The following is a 20,480-nucleotide window of genomic DNA, read 5'->3' as shown; positions in this document are numbered from 1 at the left end:
ATCGGGAAATTACTTCCGATAACGGATTACACACCTTTTCTGTATCCTTTTAGCGCCAGAAGAAGCGGTTTGTTGGGGCGGGCGTAGTATTCCGCCACTCGGCCGCGCGCAAAATCGCAACAGAGGGGCTACGGACTTTTTTTCCGGATAGAAAAATATCCGGGTACAATAAACATCAAGCTGTTAAGTCCGGGAACTGTCGAAATTGGCAATCGCGTGCCAGGACAAAGTTTTTGCAAGCGAGGGAAGATATGAGGATTTTAATATCATCGAACTAATCGAACTTTTTACTGACCGAACTAATCGAACTGCTGTTGCTTCAAAAATTGTGAGTGTTCGATTAGGTTCGATTAATTTTTTTAATCGAACTTTAATCGTTCGATGGAGTTCGATTAGTTCGATTGTTCGATTGGCTCGACAAGTTCGATTGATCGCGTCTGGAATTTAGCTCCTGGATTTTTTTGAACAGACTGTCCACTAGAAAATTGTATGTGTTTTTCCTTAAAATGTGCTCCTGGATTTTAAGAACAGATGTTATTAAGGCGACCCCTGGATTTTACCTGGGTGTTTTGAGGAAAGTCTCTCCTGGATTTATCCATAAAATTTACTCTCCTGGAAAAAAAGAACAGATATTTCAAAAAAATCTGCCAGCGGCTGCTCTTGTTAAACCCGCCATTATGAAAACTGGATTTTAAGCGCGAAAAAATATACACACTTTTGTGGAGCAATAACAATTTTTCTCTGTCCAGTCTCCTATCGCAAACAGACTCCAGCAGGAAAGCAGCAACTGGCATCAGCAACGTCTTTGGTCGAAACACATTCATCAGTTTTAAAATCTAACTGTTTACTTAATTAAATATCAGTCTCAATCTACAAAGGACGAAAAGAAGATTTTCCTCCATCATGGATGACTTTGACCCAGAGTTTGATACAATCGGAGATTTTGAGAATGAACGTGCCAAAAACATTCAACAAAATTACGAGTTCATGAAAGCATGTGGTGAGACATCTTTTTGGTCATCTTTTTCAGTCCTGCTGTAGAACTTTTAATCACTACAAAATATTCTTGGATGATTGTGAACCTTTGATGTCAAGATAAGGGGAGAGTGAAATTATAGACATGATATGATGGCACGAAATAAGTCGGGAAAAGGCAGCCTGGGGGGGACGGGTACTTGTGCCCCCGGAAGGCAGCTAGGGCACGCAGACAAAAAACAAAAAAGTATGATTTTAGCGCAATTTTATGTTCCTTTTTATAAAACCTTCGCCATACCTTTTCAAATTCAATAATGAATGACTTAGATTTATTGCAAAATAATTATCAACATAGAAATTTTTAGATCACTTTTTACGAAAAAGAAACTCTTTTATTTTATGAACTTTTTTGCCACCTTTTGAATGTCTTTTCAATGTTGCTGTTTAGTTGTTCTAACAAACTGTCTTGTGATTCTTATGACTTATGTCTTATTTTATATTTGTTCTTAATTCTATAACAGATTTTGTTTAAAATATTTTGTTTTGTTTTGAAAAGAATTCGAATGTCTCAAATTAATAAGGTCGTTAATTACATTCGAAAACAAAACAAAAGAAAAGAGAGAAGAAGAAGAAAAAAATAGGTAGGCAAGCCAATGCAGAAATCATCTATCAGTATCAATCAAAACAAACTTATCGAACAGCTCAAAGTCATTTTTTAAAAGAACAAAAATATTGCTTGCGAAAACAAAAGTGACACACAGACAGAAAACAAACAATCAAATAGTAAAGTAAAAGTAAATTGTACGAAATCTGAGTGAGACATTATTGAAATGTGTTAGTGTGTCATGCTAAATCAATGCATGAGTGTTGGTGCCTCCACTGAAGTTTGGTTCTCATTTATTACATGGTTTGTTTGACAGAATTTCAGTAAAAAGCAACAACAGAATGGTGGACAACCCTCCCCTTCTTTTTAGTAACCTAGAGCAAACAAACATGAAAAGTTGTTTGTAGTACTGTACTTAGGGGCCGCAGCTCCACTTTGAAAGTGGTAGGGCTATGGTTTAGTGTCTAAGGAGTCACCATGGTTGGCGCCAACGCAACGGTAGAAATTTTTGAAAGTTAGCCCGTTCTAGACTGCCTAAAACAGGTCTTTTTCAAGGCTTTTACGCAAAATTTAGCTAAATCAGTAAATTTTCTTATTGCTTTGAAAAAATGTGGTCTTGCCAAGGCTGGGGTGACCCACCCCGCTGCCGTGTCCCCTGACGTACAGCTAAAAATCTAAAAGTCTGCTCAATAATCAAATCAATCTGGTTAGTTGAATCTCAAAATCATGATGTACCAGTGAATAAGGATACCCCTTAAAACCACATACTTAAAACCTAAGTTGGATTTTGGGCTCTCTTAACCGCAAAACAAATAATATTGTATAATTCACTTTTTTACAACCTCTTATAAAATGTATTTTCATAAGATACCTAATTTTAAGAATTTTCATTATCCCAAAGTGTCGTAAAATTCAAAATTATTCAAAATTTTATCAAAAATACCTAGAGATTACAGAACTGAATTTTTTTTTTTTTTTTTTTTTTTAATTTTTTTTTTTATGAAGATTTACAGTCCAGGCACACGAGGGCCTCTAAACCGATCTATCGTCTACAATTACAAGATCTTGATTTGTAGCGCAATGGATGTTCCATCCATGCCTTGGTTAGTTCTTCTTTGAACGCTTTGATGCTAGTAGCGTTAACAGTCTCTTTTGGTAGCTGGTTCCATGCTGTCACACATCGATAGTAAAATGACTTGGTCTGGACACCTCTAAATCCATCGTCTGCAAAGTTTGGTATCAGTTCGTAATCGTGAGTTCGAGATGGACGCACCCTGCGAATAAACTTTCCAACTGTGGTGTCCTTATCGTAGAAGTGCAAGTGTTTGTAGATCTGAACCATGTCTCCGAAGTGTCTTCTGAATTCGAGAGAAGGCAAGTCAAGTTTTCGTAGGCGCTGCTCGTATGGTAGATTACTTAACCTTCTGACCATCCTAGTGGCACGTCGTTGAACGCCCTCAATTAAGTTGATGTCCTTACGTAGTTTTGGTGACCATACAGATTGGGCATACTCGAGATGAGGCCGGACAAAGGTTGTGTACAGAGTGAAGAAAGTTTTAAGGCTAAGGTCTTCGAAACCTCTTCTGATGACTCCTAGAATGGAATTAGCTTTTTTCACTTGTTTTGATATGTGTTCTTCAAAGGATAAGTCAGAGTCTATCAGAACACCGAGATCTTTTTCAACGAAAACATGTTCAAGTTGTTCACCTCTAAGTGAATAAGGGTGCGCGTGGACAATATTCCAATATTTACCGAGAGTGAGAACGTGGCACTTATCTGGGTGAAATCTTAATAGCCAATCATTTGACCACTTTTCAAGTTTGTGTATGTCTTGTTGGATAGCCAATGAGTCCTCAATCGAGTTGACTTCTCTGAAAATCTTCGTGTCGTCAGCAAATAGGAGAATCGAAGACAGCACATTGTCAGGAAGGTCGTTGATGTAGATAACGAAGAGAAGTGGTCCCAAAACACTTCCTTGGGGAATACCACTGATAACATCGTCCGTCTTAGATCGAGTTTTGTTAACCTTAACCAATTGTTTTCTGTCAGTCAGAAAAGACTCTACCCATCTCAAGATGTTTCCAGATACTCCATATCCTTTCAGCTTTTTAAGTAGACGGCGATAGGGAACAGTATCAAAAGCTTTCGCAAAATCGAAATATATAGTGTCAACAACACTTCCGTTAGCTATACTTTCACAGCACTTGTCCAAATAATTTAGGAGTTGTGTGACGGTGGAGCGGCGACTAATGAAACCGTATTGCTTGTTGGTTAGAAGCTTTTCGTCAGTTAGATGCTTCATAATGTGCTTTCTTATAAATGATTCCATTAACTTACAGACTACTGAAGTCAAACTAACAGGTCTGTAATTTATCGCAAGGTTTTGGGCACCCTTGTTTTTATAAATTGGAGTCACATGTGCCATCTTCCAATCTTTTGGTATTGTTCCCTCAGACAAGGTCTTATTCATGATGATAGACAGGGGTTCGGCTAGATGGTCGATCAGTTCAACTAACATTTTCGGGTGTACATCATCCGGACCGAAGGATTTACTCACGTCCAGCAATTTTATCTGTTTTCTCATCATATCTTCTGTTATGATGATGTTCTCAACTTGAATCTCCGTTCGTGTAGGAAAGTCGGGAATCGTTCCTGGGGGCTCATTGGTAAAGACGCTGCAAAACTGTTTTTGTAGGATGTTAGCCTTGTCGAGATCGTCGTGTTTAATCGATGATTTGTCATCAGGGTTTTCAAGTAGTGGTGAGACTCCGCTTGATGACTTAAGTTTAGATCTTACATGAGACCAAAATATCTTTGGCTTTTCCTTGGATTTATCACAAATGCTTTTTTCATAAGTCCTGTGGGCCTTTGACATCAAACGATTAACTCTGTTTCTTACAATAGTGTAATTGGCACGATGACGATCTCTGTCGAGAGGTGCAGATCTTAACCACCTTCTATGGAGCGTTTTCTTTAACTTGATTTCATCTTGAAGATTCTTATCAATTGGAACTTTACCTTTTTTCCTCCAAAAATCGTTTCCAACTTCTTTCAAAGGGACAAATCGATTTCTGAGATCAATGACAACTTTCTTGAACGATTCCCAAAGATCTTCCACTGATTTATTCACGGATGAATTTTTGAAACCTTCTTTCCATTCCCTCAACGTCGGGTCATTTTTCATTAATTTGAAATTGGCCGAAGCATAGATGAACCTTGTTTGCGTAGGTTTGGAGTATGCGTAGCAAACGAAATTGAAAGCCAACGAACTATGGTCACTTTTTCCTAGTGGTCTTAGGTAGTCGAGATTCCTAATTTGGTTTTCTTCGCCTGTTAAGATCAAGTCGATGAGGGATGGGTCAGTTCCTCTACATCGAGTTGGTTCATTAACATGTTGATGGAGATATGCGTCTCTCAAAGCATTTAAGAATTTCTCTTCTTTGCTATCCTCCAGATGCGGGGTGGTCCAGTTTCCCCAATTGATTGTTGGAAAGTTGAAATCACCTAACAAACATTTGTGCGAATATTTCTTGTTTAATGCAATGGACTTGATCAATAAGTTTAGGTTGTTGTTGTTTTCGTTGGAGGACGTAGATCTAGTTGGGCTTCGATAAATGCATGCAACAGCGAGCAAATCTTTTCCTGATAGTTGTACTTCAATCATGCAAACTTCATTGAAAGTCACTGGAGGCTTGACATCGATTACCAAGTGTTTAATGGATATATGGACAAATATGACAATGCCACGCCCTTGATCTGTATCTAGGTTAACTTGGCTAGCGATTTTGTAGTCATCGAATTCATATTCATGTAGCTCCTTCAAGGCACCTGCTTTTGTCTTAGCTTCGCAGATTGCAATTATATGGGGCTTTTCTTCCCGGGCCATGGACTGTAATTCTTTTTTCTTAAACGATGTTAACTGATCTGGATTTGTATAAAGAATCTTCATATCTTTTATTATATGTTTTGGAGCGGTTTTTGCCCCTATTCTTTGATGATGTTTGTCTCTGTTAGGTTTTCGGAGAAGGAGACATTCTTCTCTGTTGGTGATTTCTTCATCGATGATTTTTTCTTGAGTGGCACCATCTTGATACTGAACCCGTTTTTTGAATTACCACGGACGCGATATATTCCTGATGTTGGAGATTTTGTTGCATTCAATTCTTTAGCTTCGATAGACAATTGGTGCACTTTCTTACGCAAATCAGGCGTAAGGTCTTCAGTGATGCTCACTGCAGAAAACTTTTCATTTCCTTTAAGAGCAGGTAAATTTCCGAGAAGATTGAATTTCTCGTCTTCGCTTGATAGACAGATCAAAATTGGACGTTTCCTGTCGGTTGAGGTCTTACCCAATCGAGTACCACGCTTAACTGTTACATTTGAATGTGTTTCTTTGATGAGATCGTCCACCCAGCTCTTGTCCATGTTGGTATCTTGTTCAGGTACTCCATGGACAATGACATTGGAGACACGTTTTTGTTTATTTGTTTCTTCTGCATCTTCTTCTCGTAGAGCTTCTCTAATAACCTCCTTGATGGAGGTGTTAGAGTCGTCTAATAAAGGGTCTTTTAAAAACTGCTTTAGCATAAGACTGCTTTACCACAGTCATTTGGTTTTCAACGCTCAAGAGTGTCGCTTTGATCTCGTCAATAATCGACGCTTTCATGGTTGCACCAAGCTCAGTGATCTCTTTTTGGATCTTTTGATTCATCTCGTCTACGGAACATCTCTCGATTGACTTATCTTTGAGTTTCGCATTACGCGACTTCAGTGATTGGACAGACTTGATTAATTTCTTCTCGTTACCATCGAAAACTTCGATGATTCGGTCTCGTTCCGAGATGTCGTTCTTGAGTTCAGTTACTTCGTCTTCTACTACATCACACAGTGCATAAAGGTCTTGGGGTACCTCCACGCAGTTGATACAGCAGAAGTTCCATCTTCCGTTTCTTTTTGTCTTGGTGTTCAGGAAGGCCTGAATTTGGTACGGTGGGAGCTGGGAACATCTAAAATGCACGAAGCGGTTGCATACCATACAAACAAGGATATTTTCTTCCAAACCGTAACATTTCGTCTGGGAGCATCGCAAAAAATACAGATTTAAGGTCATAAAGTCTATACTTTATAGATACCTATACTTTAGGTTTGAAAAAATAATTTGCTTATTCATGGTTACCCCCCCCCAAAAAAAAAGCTATTCTTCTATTTTAAAGCTCATTTTCATTTATGGTAGTGGCCAATAAAATCTGAAAATTGACTTTCTCAAAACAAGGTCATATTGCATACCAAAATGTAACAAATTTGAAAATTTGGAAAAACGTCAGTAATAGTAACATAAATAAATGAAGTCAATAAAAGTTTTGACCCATCAAAGCCTCTTTTTGCCAAAAAACGGCGCAATTGCATTGTCGGCCTAGAATCCTGAAAGATGCACATATTGTTTTGGGAAGAATGTTATTCAAAAAAAAACATTTTGTAGTTTTAAGGGATAAATAGCTAAAAGGGCCTTTTTCACTTCCTCGTGAAAAAACTGAAAAGTTGTTTCTAAAAAACATCATTGCTAGGGTAGAAAACCATAAACAGCGTACTTTCAGCACAAAAAAAAATTCAGCCTCAAATTTCACCTAAATTTTCAGATAGAGGTTACCTCTTCTTTTTGTAGGTTTTTAAGGGGTACTGGTAATTGAGTCAAATGAACCAATCACAAAATCGATCCTCAGAAAAGCGTTTAATTGTTGAACAGACTTTTGGATAGTTAGCAGTTAATATGGTAGTTAAGAATCTCATCCACTATCATTTTTGATGGATTGGTTTGAAGAAGGCAGAATGCTTCAGGTTAAAAAAAAAGGAGCAGCAGAAATCCTTGTTTGTTCGTTTTTTCTGCTCAAGGTTCTTATACCAATTAAAATTTCAATCCCTTTAATTTCCTTTTTGAATGAATTTATTTATTAGATACATACATTTTTGATACTATTTTGAGTTCTAAATTCTCAGCATCATTTTTCTTGTTCAAAATTCTAATTTTTTAAATCTCCTCTGCAGGATTGAATTCTAAAATAGATTTCTAAGTTTTAGTTGTTTTGATAAAGCGTTTTTGAATTTTTTATCCCCGGGAAAATGTACATAAAAATAGAGGAAGACTGTCAAGCACTAAAACAAGGCAGGGGGCCCTGATGTGGCATATAAAGTTATCAGGTTTCATAATTTGAGCTGTGGCATCCATTAATTGACAAATACAGACACAAAAGGCCAAAATGATTTTGATTTACTTGAAAACTGCAGAAAATTTGAGAGGCTTTTTTTTTTGCGTCAATTCTACACCCTATCTGAAGCAAAATGTTATTAAAATGCCCAGATCTAAGGGGTGTCCTACGAGAACCTATTCAAAGGCCTTTTCTAAATTTTGATCCTGGTATTTCCAGAATTCTATCACTGTAAAAAGAATTTGGGTCATACACTCATTTTGTGAAAACATCTATAGATTTTATTTTTTCTCAAAAATTCCAGCTTGTACTTGCAAGCTAGTTTGTTCCAATAAAATGCATTTTTGGGTGAAAATTTAGTTCCAATTAAAACAGGCTCTCGAGCCCTCAAACACTCTTTGGCAAGGTGATGAAATATTAATATAAACAAAGAACAGTGCTGTTTCAATATAGGGAGTTGATAGCACCAATCTAAATATGTGCCGTTCCCTGGTAATTTCCAGAAAATCTGTTCTTTTGGCTCCAGTAACTCATCCTTATTGTTTGCAAATTGTTTTTCTGAAAATTGGATTCCCTATATAACTGAATGGTAATACACGGAAAAGTTGAATTTATAGTAAATGTTAAATGTTCTACAATCTGGGTTAAAGTATAATGAGAATTTTGGTTCTTTGGTTATTTCTTCGTTTTTAGCCAATATAAAGTTCGGGCAAGAAAGTCGTCGAGCCTTAATATTGAACCAGCTTGAACGTTTGAATCCTCAGAACCTAAAAGTCTTTAATGTTAAAAATCAGAGTCAAAACTACCCTTTCAACCTAAGTTAGAGCGCTTGCCAATCGTTTGTGACCATAACATTTCGTGGGTGGGAATTTCCCTTTTTCTCAAATATCATGACCTGCATTGTAAGTAATTAAAACCCTTTTTCTGATTCCACTGATTTTTTGGACCTACCTCCGGGTGCCCCGGTGGAGGTCCTATAAATTAACCCATGTCCGTTCGTTCGTCCGTCCGTCCGTCCGTCCGTCCGTCCGTCCGTCCGTCTGTTACCAGCTTTTCTCAGGATTGGCTTATTAGTTTTTTTTTATTTTTGGCACAATGATGCAAAATGGTAATGCCCAAAATGTGACGGAGCCCGATTTTCGAAAAAAATTCATTTCCGGCCGAAAATTCCGGAAATATGCCGAAAAACCGGTTTTTTGGCATTTTCTCAAGATTTCATCATTAGTTTTTTCTGATTTTTTGCAAAAAGATGCGAATTAGTAATGCCCAAAACTTGGCCGAGTCCGATTTTTAAGAAAAAATCTTTTCCGGTCGAAAATACCGGAAATATGCCGGAAATCGCCATTTTTGCAGATTTTCATCGGACTTTTTCCTTATATTTCGTTGTTTTTTCACACAAAAACATTATTAATAGCAATGCCCACCATGAAGCATGGTTCAATCGTCAATAGAACTGAGTTTTGAAGCCGGAACTTTCTAAAAATTGCCGGAGGAGCCCATTTTAGCCGGAAAAACGGTATTTCTTGATTTTCTCGAGCTGTACTTTATATTTTTTTATGAAATTTTGCACACTGATGCAAAATGATAATACCTAAAATGTGACGGAGCCCGATTTTCGAAAAACATTTTTTTCCGGCCGAAAATGCCGGAAATATGCCGGAAAAACCGGTTTTTTGACATTTCCTCGAATTTTCATCTTTTGTTTTTTCTGATTTTTTGCAGAGAGATGCGTATTCGCAATGCTCAAAACATGGCCGAGTTCGATTTTTGAGAAAAATTTCTTCTGGTGGAAAATGCCGGAAATCGCCGTTTTTGCAGATTTTCATTGAATTTTTTCCTTATATTTCCAATTTTTTCACACAAAAACATTATTGATAACAATGCTCACCATCAAGCATGATTCAATTGTCAATAAAACTGATTTTTGCGAGCAGAGCTTTCGATTTATTTTTTCCTTACAAACCTTTCCTCTCCCCCCATCAACAATCAATGATAAAATTTTTGCGTTATGCATTTTCGCTAAACACTATATTTTCTGACTGATTTTTTTCATTTTTCTCCTCGCATTGCTATCTAACTTTCATCATCAGGTAGGTCCATTCAGCACCTAGCTTGTTTCACCTTTATTCAACTTAACATGCACTATCAGTACTCTTTACTCTTTCAGTTTTAGTTTGTCAATTTTCTTTGGAAACAAACTTAAACAAAAATTATTTGAGGGTCTCTTGGAGTTTTGACTGGTTTTGTATGTGTTTCGTAATTTCATTCACCTATTTTTTATAATAGTGTAGTCCATTTAGCATATTAAAATAAACAATACTTTCAAATGATTATAACCAGGAGGTAAGGCTCTTGGAGAGTGTTGGTTTTGCCCGGACCGGACCTCTGAAAACTGACCCTTAGAGGAGGGGGTTTATCTAAAGAATCCTACATTTACTAAAAATAGACAAAAAGAACGACAAATTTCTCAAAGAACGACAAATCTTGAATTGAAAGTTCTTTATGACGTATTGTATTCATAAGCCTTGCCAGCCAAAACTAAAAAAGCCTTCATGACAGGGAGGGATCCTCCCGGCAAAATTCTTTGAGGCTTCCAATCTAGACAAATTATACACCAATTATTCATAAGATCAAGGTATCGTCTTAGGGTACTAAGTATTTTTGTTCTCAATTTCATTTAAAAAAACAAAAGTACCTGATCTCGATATTGTGCTGTGAGAGTTCTAAAGGATAAATGGATTTCACAGGATACTTAGGGTCGGTATCAAAAGTTCATACAGTGTACTAAAATGGATGATACTCGTTTACTTCTAAGGACTGTACCAAAGGGTGCTTGAAATTAGTCCAATTAATTTAAAAGATTTATGTGTAAATTTGTCTAGTATACTGACTTTGTCTGCCTTTTTTAGATTCGTTTAGGAAACTTGGAAGATAAAATTATCGCTTATTAGAGTATTCCACCTTTGACTGGTCACTAATTGTAGGTTTTGATCTTTTTCATAGGCCTTCCTGTGAAAAATCCCGCTCTTAACAAGAAGAAAGTAGAGACGATTGAAGTTGAAGATCGATTTGCATATCTTAGTGATGAAGATCATTCTGATGACAACAAAGATGATGAAGATTGGTCTCCTTCAAAAGAAATATCTTCATCTGCAGGTATAAAAATGCTGTGAGCTGTCGCACGTAGCAATTCCATTTTCCTCCGGAATGAAAGAAGCAATTTTATTGATTAATTTCAATACGTCACTTCTAACCATTAGTATGGCTTCATTTCGTTTCGGAGTGAAACGGAACCGTTACGTGCAAACATGGTCTGAAATAAACGGAAATTATTTTCTGGTTGAAAAATTATTGAAATTTCTGACTTTCGCTCCGGGGGGGGGTACGGTAGGGTACGGTATATGTGCCGTCCTTAAGGGTACATTTTTTGGATTTCTAAAGTCCCGCTGAGGGTTGGAAAAATCAGAAAATCAAATTCTTTTTACCCCCGGAAAGATCAAAATTTGGTCAAAATTTGTCAAATTAGTCCCAATAAGGGTCGTAAAATTCACAAAATTTACCTTCGTTTTATCCGTTTTAGCAACCCTAGTACCCCGGGCTTTTGCTAATATCTTTCATTAGATTTATCATCACGGTTTACAAATTTCATAGTTTTAGTAGCTTGTGAGAATTCCAAAGATTTCTCAATTTTTCTTATTGAGGTGATACTTTGAGGTATACTGGTCAAATATACACGTTTTTTTTATATAAGGGACACGTTTATAAGGAACTCAAGGCTGAAAATGGTCCAAAAAATAAGGAATTGTTTAGGAACTGCTCAGGCTGAGAATAAGAAAACAAGTTTTAAGGAACAGTAAGAGGTGGTTTTCCAAACTTAGCAGCTATGTAAATAAGGAACTCGATAAGGAACTTTGAGGCTTAAATCCTCTGTAAAAATAAGGAACTCCAGGCTCAGAGCAAAGTTAAGGTTCATTATAAAGAAAAAACGTGTAATATAGGACTGCTCAGAAAATATCAACCTTGTAAGTTGTTCTTTGAAAAATAGGAGTTATTCATTTTCAAGATTTCTATAATATAAAAAGTTGTTCAGTTTCAAATTGCACATCCATTGATATATAAAGCCTATGTTTGGATAAAAAAATTTTGGCATGTCATTTTTTTAGCTTGTTTTAACTATTTTGCACATCCGGTGTTGAGATAACAGTTTCTGGTTGAATCTTCGTTTTTCAATCAGCTATTGCAGCTCATAAATCAATGACATAATTTGAAATAAAAAGTAAACAAACCTTGAACCTTTAATGAATCCAAATAAATAAATAAAAGTATTCATCTAAAGTAAAGATTACATTTCAAAATTAAATTGATTTCCAAACCAATCTCTTACAAGTGTTTTCCCATTAATTAGGCTACCACTACTTTAATCTTAGACTTTTTAGCGAGACTAATTTTAGCGTTTTAGCGAGTTTTCCCTATTTTCGCTAAAATAAGTCTCGCTAAAACACGCCGAATCGCTGGATCGCTGAAATTTATCCGCGCGAAATTTCTGGTTTTATTGCCTTGATACATTTTTATCAATAGGAAGGATTTGAGTGCAAAGAAATGCTAGAAAACGAATTCAATCAATAATGTAACACGAGTATTCGCTAAAATAATTCCCGAAAAAATTAAGATTTTCCTGACTCGCTACTATACGCTAAAATTAGTCTCGCTAAAATTTCTACGATTAAAGTATTGAGGTTTACAAATTCGATGTTACAAAAGTGCCAAACCGTAAATTAGGTGCTCATGGATTGTGTCACTTCGTAGGGCACCCCTTAGATCAGGGCAAATTTTTGAAATTATTCTCCTAATAGGGTGTAGAATTATTGACAAAAAAAATTTGCCCTTCGAATCTCCTGCAGTTTTCGAGTGAATCGATTTTTAGTTAATCGATATAACTTATCAAGGGTCCCCCCCTTTACTAACGGTTTTTTTGAATCTGAAAATCAAACATCTGAGACTACCAACGGATTCAGCGTGAAAAGTAGATAAAGAAAATGGGGTTATTTGTTAAGTTTCGACCACCTGGTGCCGAAAAATGGCATTTTTAAGGCGAAAATCGATGTGTTTGGCGTTTTCCGATGACGTCAGCATTTTCCTAGGAGCTTTTCAGAATTTTCATTCCCACAGCTGGATAGCCCTGAATTATGTATCCAAAAATGGTATGGTTTGTTAACTTTCGATGTCTAGATCTCGAGATATTTTGGTTTAAATATTGAAAATTATCAATATTTTTTGCTGAGTCAGCAGTTTTTCAGCATATTTATCCACCTTAATAAAAATGAATTATCTCGAGATCTATACATTGAAAGTTGACAAACCATGCCATTTTTGGATACTGCTAATTCCGGGCTATCCAGCTGTGGGAATGATCTTTTCTGAAAATGCTCCTGGGAAAATGCTGACGTCATCGGAAAACGCCAAAAACGTCGATTTTTCTTTTTCTAATTTTCACGCTGAATCCGTTGGTAGTCTCAGATGTTTGATTTTCAGACTTCAAAAAAACCGTTAGTAAAGGGGGGACCCTTGATAAGTTCTATCGATTAACTAAAAATCGATTCACTCGAAAACTGCAGGAGATTCGAAGGGCAAATTTTTTTTTGTCAATTCTACACCCTATTAGGAGCATAATATCAAAAATTTCCCCTGATCTAAGGGGTGCCCTACGAAAACCATTTTAAAGGCCTTTTTTGAATCTCGGACGCTGGTCTATTATCTTTTTATCTAGAGTAATTGTTTGCCTTATAAATATCCTTCGTGTCGAGTGAAAAACTCTTACCTTCAAGTAATTTTTAAAAGCCTGGAACTGATTGTATATTTACTGCAAAGGTAGGGTAAAGATTTTTGGTACATTTTCTGTACATTGTCAAAAGAGAGTAGAAATAGATTTGTCGTCTTATTACTTTTAATGAAAATTTCACTGTTTAGAGCCCAAGAAAGTAAAGATACAAGCAAAGCAAATGAAGGTAATTTTCTTTTAAATCAATTCAAAATAGAAGCTCAGGCATTTCAATTAAGGCTGCTTGCTCACAATACACGTGTTTTTTTATAAGAATACACTTTACAATGTATAGCAATGTGCCCTCCCGGTTATTACCATAATGGCTTTATGGCAACTCCTGAACTTGGGCACAGGATGTACGGTTACACATTTTGTGGATTGCATTGTGGAGTCCCAAGAGTGCTCAAACCAAGAATACACTTTATAAGAATGTCCATGATGAAAATGGCTAAAAAATTAAGAATATGGTAATAATATCACCATCATGGAATTTAGCAACTGAACCTAAGAATGTCATTTTTAATGCATTTTAACCTGTAGATTGCCAACTTCGATCTTAACCTAAGAATACCGTAAGAGTATTTTTTGGATGATTTTCGCCAAAAAGTTAAGAATATCCATGATGAAATGAAAAAACACCATTCTTATATTTTTTTTTTTTGGAAATTCTTCATATAAGTTAATAATCATCCCGAATTATGAAATTATTGGTATCGATAAAGTTTCTTTCGTTTTCCAGGCTCCGGAACGGGTTAAATCTGTTGCTTTAAACAAGAAAATAAAAGAAAGTCAACAACAGCCCGTTCGAAATCGAGAAAGAAATGAGATTATTGAGAACAAACCCATTCCTGTAGAATCAAAACCGTCATCAACAAGTCGATATCCAAAACGTGGTGGATCTAGAAAGTGTTATAGAGAACAACAGGTTCCTGATGAAGACCATTTTCTCTGTAAGTCTTTTTACACCAGATCTCCTACAGCTTTAACTGTTTTAATACGTTTTTGAAACTTATTTAGAGTCTTTGGTTGTCTTTGTTTAGAAAGATTTTTCTTTGCCTTTCGAATATCTCTTTACATAAGATATCCTAAACCTTTCAACGGTTTTTTTTTGTATTTAGAGTCTAATATCTCTATTTAGAAAGATTCCTTTCTTTATTGAAACAAGGACACCCATACACTATGAACATATTACAGGACTGTCATAGCCTCACCCCCCACCACTTTTTTCGGGGGGACCTCTGTACTTGGGGGAGCTAAAATCTCATCACTTAACGCGGGGGCTAAAATAATTCAACTTAATAGTTGTCTTCAATTACTCAAATTGTAGCTCATGAATCTGAAAAAATTTTCTGTACAGTGACACTTCTAAGCAAAAATATAGCCCCTCGTTATATCGCCAGGGGTAAAAAAAGTTACTACAGTTTGAAGGGTTTGAAAATGCGTACGTTTGGGTAAAACCCGTTAGGAGAAAAGCTAGAAAATTATTTACTTTAGTTTTTACCCAAACATTTAAGACTTAATTTCAAATAAATAATACAACAAGTACTGTTTTTTTTTTTCGTGAAGCGGGTTTTTTAAAGTAAATTTTCAAAAACATTGTACGTGTAGATTGTGAGCAATGTGAAGATTTCTATTTTGGAGACTGTCCAGTGCATGGTCCGCTGTTCCCGTTAGCTGATAAAGATTGTCCTAACACCGAAAACCGCAGTTTGGCCAGTCTTCCTGATGGTTTGGAAGTTAGAGAATCGAATATCCCTGGTGCTGGACTCGGTGTCTTTGCTAAACGCCAGTTCAACTCTGGTACACGATTTGGTCCTTATGAAGGAAAAAAAGTTCGACCTGATATTCCGAAAGATGATATGGATACTTCTTACATGTGGGAGGTATGTCGAGAAATTCATATTGTACATTTTTACGTGAGTAAGAGAAGTAAGGCAAAATCTTGATAATATAGATTGTGAGCAATTTTCACAAAGTCTCATAGAATAGACGCTCCAGGTTTCCAGGTTTCTCAGTCGATAAATCGTTAGTTAATCAGTTAAGTCAGAGTCTTTTTGATAGACTAGACGACACGAGAAAATGTCCTACCCTAAGGAAACTAATTTTGCCATACTTTGCCAAAATTAATATTCGCAGAAATTAGAAATATTAAAGCTTAAGTAAGTAACCCGCAGGTTTTACATCGTTTTGTAGAATATCCTCTAATTTTCTATAAAACTCATTTTTAGGCAATGATGAACCAATTTACCTTGTTATTTGCCAAAATTAGTTGCCTTCGCCAAATTAGAATTTTCAAGGATTCTTTCTGCTCGCTAAAATCAACTTAACCTTTCGTCATTCTTTCAGATCATGAAGGAAGGGCGAGTTGTTTATTACGTTAATGGCAAAGATGAGAAATACGGAAACTGGTTGAGATACATCAATTGTTCAAGAACTGAATCAGAACAAAATCTTGTTGCTTTTCAATACCATGGTCAAATATATTACAGAGCGTACAAAGAGATGAAAATTGGTGATGAGCTTTTGGTTTGGTATGGCGATGAATACGCCAGAGATCTTGGTATCGTTGCGGCAGATGAGCAGATTAAAACTTGGTCAAAAGATGAACCCAGTACAGTAAAAAGAGATATAGGTATAACCAAATTATTAGATTTGAAAGTTTGGTACATCACCTGCATGAAATCACTTCAGGGCTACTTAACCCTATTCGGTCTAGGGGGGGGGCTCTTTCTGTTCGGAGGTCAAACTATTGGTAATAGCTCCTGAAATATAGAGCTTTTGCCCTGAAATTTTCTGTAAATTCCTAACAATTATTTAGCTTCAAAATAAAAAAAAATTTGACACCTAAAAATTTTCGCACCTTGAGTATGGTGACATTTCTGACAGTAAGGTGTCACAAAAATTGACACTTTTCCAATACAAATTTATTTTTATTGTCAAATATATCGTTTAAACCGTAATTTATTGAATATTTAGGATAAAATAAGCATTTTAAACTCAGACAACCTTTTTCAAAAGCTTTTGTTAGAATACAATAGCTATTTATAAGAACAAAGGAAATTTTTGGTTTTTGCTCACTTTGGGCATGATGAGTGACGTCATCAAAAATTTTTTTTGTCAAAAGTTACCTTACGTGACAAAGATGTTGTTTGCCAAATTTCATCCAAAAAGACCCACTAGATCAAAAGTTAAGGGGTGGTACAGGAAAAGCCCCCCCCCCCTAGTTCTGAACCGCCCCTAAAAGCCTAGGTTGAATAGGGTTAAGATACCTGAAAAAAAATAAAGTTAAGGAAGTTTTCTTTACCCTTACTATTTTGAAAGGGACGATCAGATTGTTTGGGACGATTTGGGATATCAGGTAGGGTTGTTTTAGAAGCAAAACGTTGAAATCTTTTGCCTGACTTTTTCAAGTCGAGGGAGCTAATTTTCGTGGTAACTAATTTTCGCGTTTTTGGGTGTATACCACGAAAATTAGTTCTGCTAAATGCTAAATCCTTAAAAACCCATAGGAAAATGAAAGAGTTAAGGCAAGAAGCGGGTGTCTATTGCGAAATTTAGCTTCGCAAAAAATAAATTCTGCGAAAATTAATTCCCTTTTAGGCGTACAAACTTTCGCGAGCAGAAACTTTCGCGATTTTTGCGAATTTTGGCCCTTTTCGCGAAAGATTCTTAAAAGAATTGAAAATCTATAAAACCTCGAAATATATATAAATATATAATTTTCCGCATATTATCATCCTTTAATGCCTTTTTAAAGTCGAAGAGCAACCGTCTCTAGCGGATTTAAGGAATACTTTTCACTTTTAAGGCGATTTTTATTCAAAAATTCTCAGTTTTTTCCAACGATTCGCGAAAGTTTATGTTCGAGAAAAAGATTTTTTCCTCAAATTCGCGAAAATAAATGTCGCAAATTGTGCGATTTCTCGACCTTGCGAAAGTTCTGCTCGCGAAAGTTTGTACGCCTAAATTATTCAAATCACAAAATTCTGACTTTTAGCAAGAAAACAGAAACTTCAACGGGAGAACCGTGTTAGAATCTACTGAAAATTCACTGAAAAGATTTTCAGCTGTCAAAATTTACCTTAATATTTACGAAGTCTAAAACCAAAGACAATTTATTGCAATTTTTTACGAAATAATACTATGAAGACTTAAGTCATAAATTTTATGTTACAGCATAGTATAAGAAAGCCGCGGCTGGAATGATAACATCTGAATTTCTGTTGTTCTATCTCTGTTGTATTTGATGACTATTAATTGTTGATCGAGAATCAGTAATGTAGCATCTTTAATACTTACTTCTCAGTGCGTTTTAGACATTAATGATATGCCTTTGATAATACACTTGCATTATAAAATCATTGTGAAGGAAAGATCAACAATAGGAAATTTAAACAAGCACAAAATGGCTGGCCTTAAAGAATTAAAAAATCAATAAAGTGCCTCGAGATGCCTTCACAAAATTGCATTGAAATCTTTTTAGAAATCAATGAAATTGTACATCAAGATATTATTGTGAAAAGCCAGTACCTTCAAAATTTATCATTCAAACTGACAGGAAAGTTTTCATCTTGAATATAGTTCTTATAATTTCAATTTTGGTGAAAAACTATTGTTTCCACAAAATACCCCTAAAATTTGTCCAAAATTAGTTCAAGTGTTCTATTGGGTATAGATTCAAAGATATCTAGCAATAAAAAACTTTTTGTGAAGGAAAATAAGCTCTAGTTTAGACGGCCGACTTTCTGCCTGCCTATTCTAATTGTTAGAGTAGGCAGAAAGTGGACACAAAGTTGGCAGTTAAAATCTTTGCTTGGAAAAGATTGAAAGAAGACATTGCATCGACGTCAAAAGAGGGCAATGCATTGACTTTAGATAGCCCACTTTATGCCCACTTTAATTCACAATTAGAATAGGCAGGGCGAAAAGTGGGCCGTCTAAACTAGAGCTAAGAGAAAAACTTTAAAAACTATCTACCAATAACAAACTGAGCATCTTGATGTTCTTATAAACCTCGGAGACAGAAATGGAACAGCAATTAAATGAAAAGACAATGCGGTACATATTCCAGCTGCGGCTTTCTTATACTATGGTTACAGTACAAACACGATTAATTTTATCATGAATTCTTTAGTAAAATATTAAATTATTATCAATTTATTTTCAGGCCCAATATTCAGTTGTCGTTATTGTTCCATATCGTATTGCCATGATAAGTATTTGCAAAGACATTTGAAATTTTGTCGGAAACTCCCCATTGAGACGGATGAAGCCATCGGAAATTCTTGCATTGGTATCAGGAAGCAGATCTCGACGTCAACTAGTAATGTGAAATACAAGGGGAAGGTAAACGGTAAGAAAGGTGATAAGGAAAAACCGTACAAATGTGATATTTGTGGAAAAGGATTTAATAATAGTGGTGATTTTCAAAGACATATTCGTACTCATACTGGTGAAAAACCGTACAAATGTGATGTTTGTGAAAAAAGATTTAATCGGGCAGGTAATTTACAAATACATCTTCGTACTCATACTGGTGAAAAACCGTACAAGTGTGATATTTGTGGAAAAGGATTTAATCAATCAAATAATTTACAAACACATCTTCGTACTCATACTGGTGAAAAACCGTATAAATGTGATATTTGTGAAAAAGGATTTAATGTTTCAAGTAATTTACAAATACATCTTCGTACTCATGCCGGTGAAAAACCGTACAAATGTGATATTTGTGGAAAAGGATTTAGCAATTTATGTAATTTACAAACACATCTTCGTACTCATACTGGTGAAAAACCGTACAAATGTGATACTTGTGGAAAGGAATTTAATCAATCAAATAGTTTACAAACACATCTTCGTACTCATACTGGTGAAAAACCGTACAAATGTGATATTTGTGGAAAAGGATTTAATCAATCAGGTCATTTACAAAAACATCTTCGTACTCATACCGGTGAAAAACCGTACAAATGTGATATTTGTGAAATTGCTTACAGTGATCATACTTCGCTTAGGTATCATAAATCCAAAAATTGTAGAATAGTGGATGCAAAATCTTTTTAATTTATTGTCCAGATTTATAATTGTTTTTTTTTTATTTTCTTTTTATTCCATTTACTTTAGGGGAAGAAACTTTCGCGATTTTTCGGTCAAATAGCAAATATTAAGCGAAAAATGCTGAAGGTCGCCATTCGCGAAAGTATTTTCCCAAAAATGTCGTCCCGCGAAAGTTTCTTCCTTTTAAAGTATTCTAATGTATTTTAAGTTCTTTTCTCGAGATTGATAAGTAATAATGCACCGATAAAAAAAACTTGAATTAAATTCACAATTTTCCTACTCTTGTGTGCTTAATTATAGGGGGGGGGGTCATTTTGCAATTTTTGAAAAAAAATTACCCCATATCACTTTATAATGACGGGTGGCAGAAAAAAAATGTCGGGGTTTTAATTACTAGTCGGGGAAAAATTTCGTCACCTAGAGGCATTTTCGTCACTATTCCCCGACCGAAAATTCAAATTCGTCACTTTTCCCCGACCAAATTGTCCAAATGAAATGGTTTTTTTTACTACGTTAAGGGCTCTGGCCATAGTGAATTTTTCATAATTGCCGTGTTTAAAATGTGTTTTCTGACTGATGTAACCAACAAAACTATGGTATGTTATACATTTTCTGTTAGACAAACTATTCCTGACTCTGAAAATTCAAAAATTGCATTGAAAAAATTTGATGAAGAAGAAAATGAAGACTTTTGCGAGGAAGAGTATTTCAACTTTGAAGAGCTTAGTTTCGACAAAGAAAAAACATTTTGAAAAAATTTTCGCAGTAGATGGTGTATCTTTTAACGAACAATAAAAATTTTTGCGGAAAATTTTTG

General features: G+C 35.6%; 1 protein-coding gene across 1 annotated transcript; it reads left to right on the top strand.

The window, feature by feature from the left end:
• The first annotated feature begins 763 nt into the window (after positions 1-763).
• Positions 764-19,680, top strand: LOC136820955 (histone-lysine N-methyltransferase PRDM9-like). Its single transcript, XM_067077188.1, has 7 exons — positions 764-1,000; positions 10,786-10,938; positions 13,750-13,787; positions 14,343-14,553; positions 15,212-15,486; positions 15,950-16,235; positions 18,771-19,680. Exons 1-7 carry the CDS (start codon positions 904-906, stop codon positions 19,667-19,669), a joined length of 1,959 nt encoding a protein of 652 aa, XP_066933289.1. The 5' UTR covers positions 764-903; the 3' UTR covers positions 19,670-19,680.
• Positions 19,681-20,480: the final 800 nt, after the last annotated feature.

Source organism: Clytia hemisphaerica, unplaced genomic scaffold, assembly GCF_902728285.1.
Source record: "Clytia hemisphaerica strain Z4C2 unplaced genomic scaffold, Clytia hemisphaerica genome assembly, whole genome shotgun sequence".
Lineage (NCBI taxonomy): Eukaryota > Metazoa > Cnidaria > Hydrozoa > Leptothecata > Clytiidae > Clytia > Clytia hemisphaerica.
The sequence above is the reverse complement of the archived record's forward strand: the minus strand, read 5'-3'. Positions and strand labels throughout refer to the sequence as shown.

Coding starts and splice junctions, on each gene's coding strand:
- LOC136820955 (XM_067077188.1), top strand. CDS start 904: ATGGATGACTTTGACCCAGAGTTTGATACAATCGGAGATTTTGAGAAT. Junction 10,939..13,749: donor AGAAATATCTTCATCTGCAG/GTATAAAAATGC, acceptor TTCACTGTTTAG/AGCCCAAGAAAGTAAAGATA. Junction 14,554..15,211: donor TGATGAAGACCATTTTCTCT/GTAAGTCTTTTT, acceptor TTGTACGTGTAG/ATTGTGAGCAATGTGAAGAT.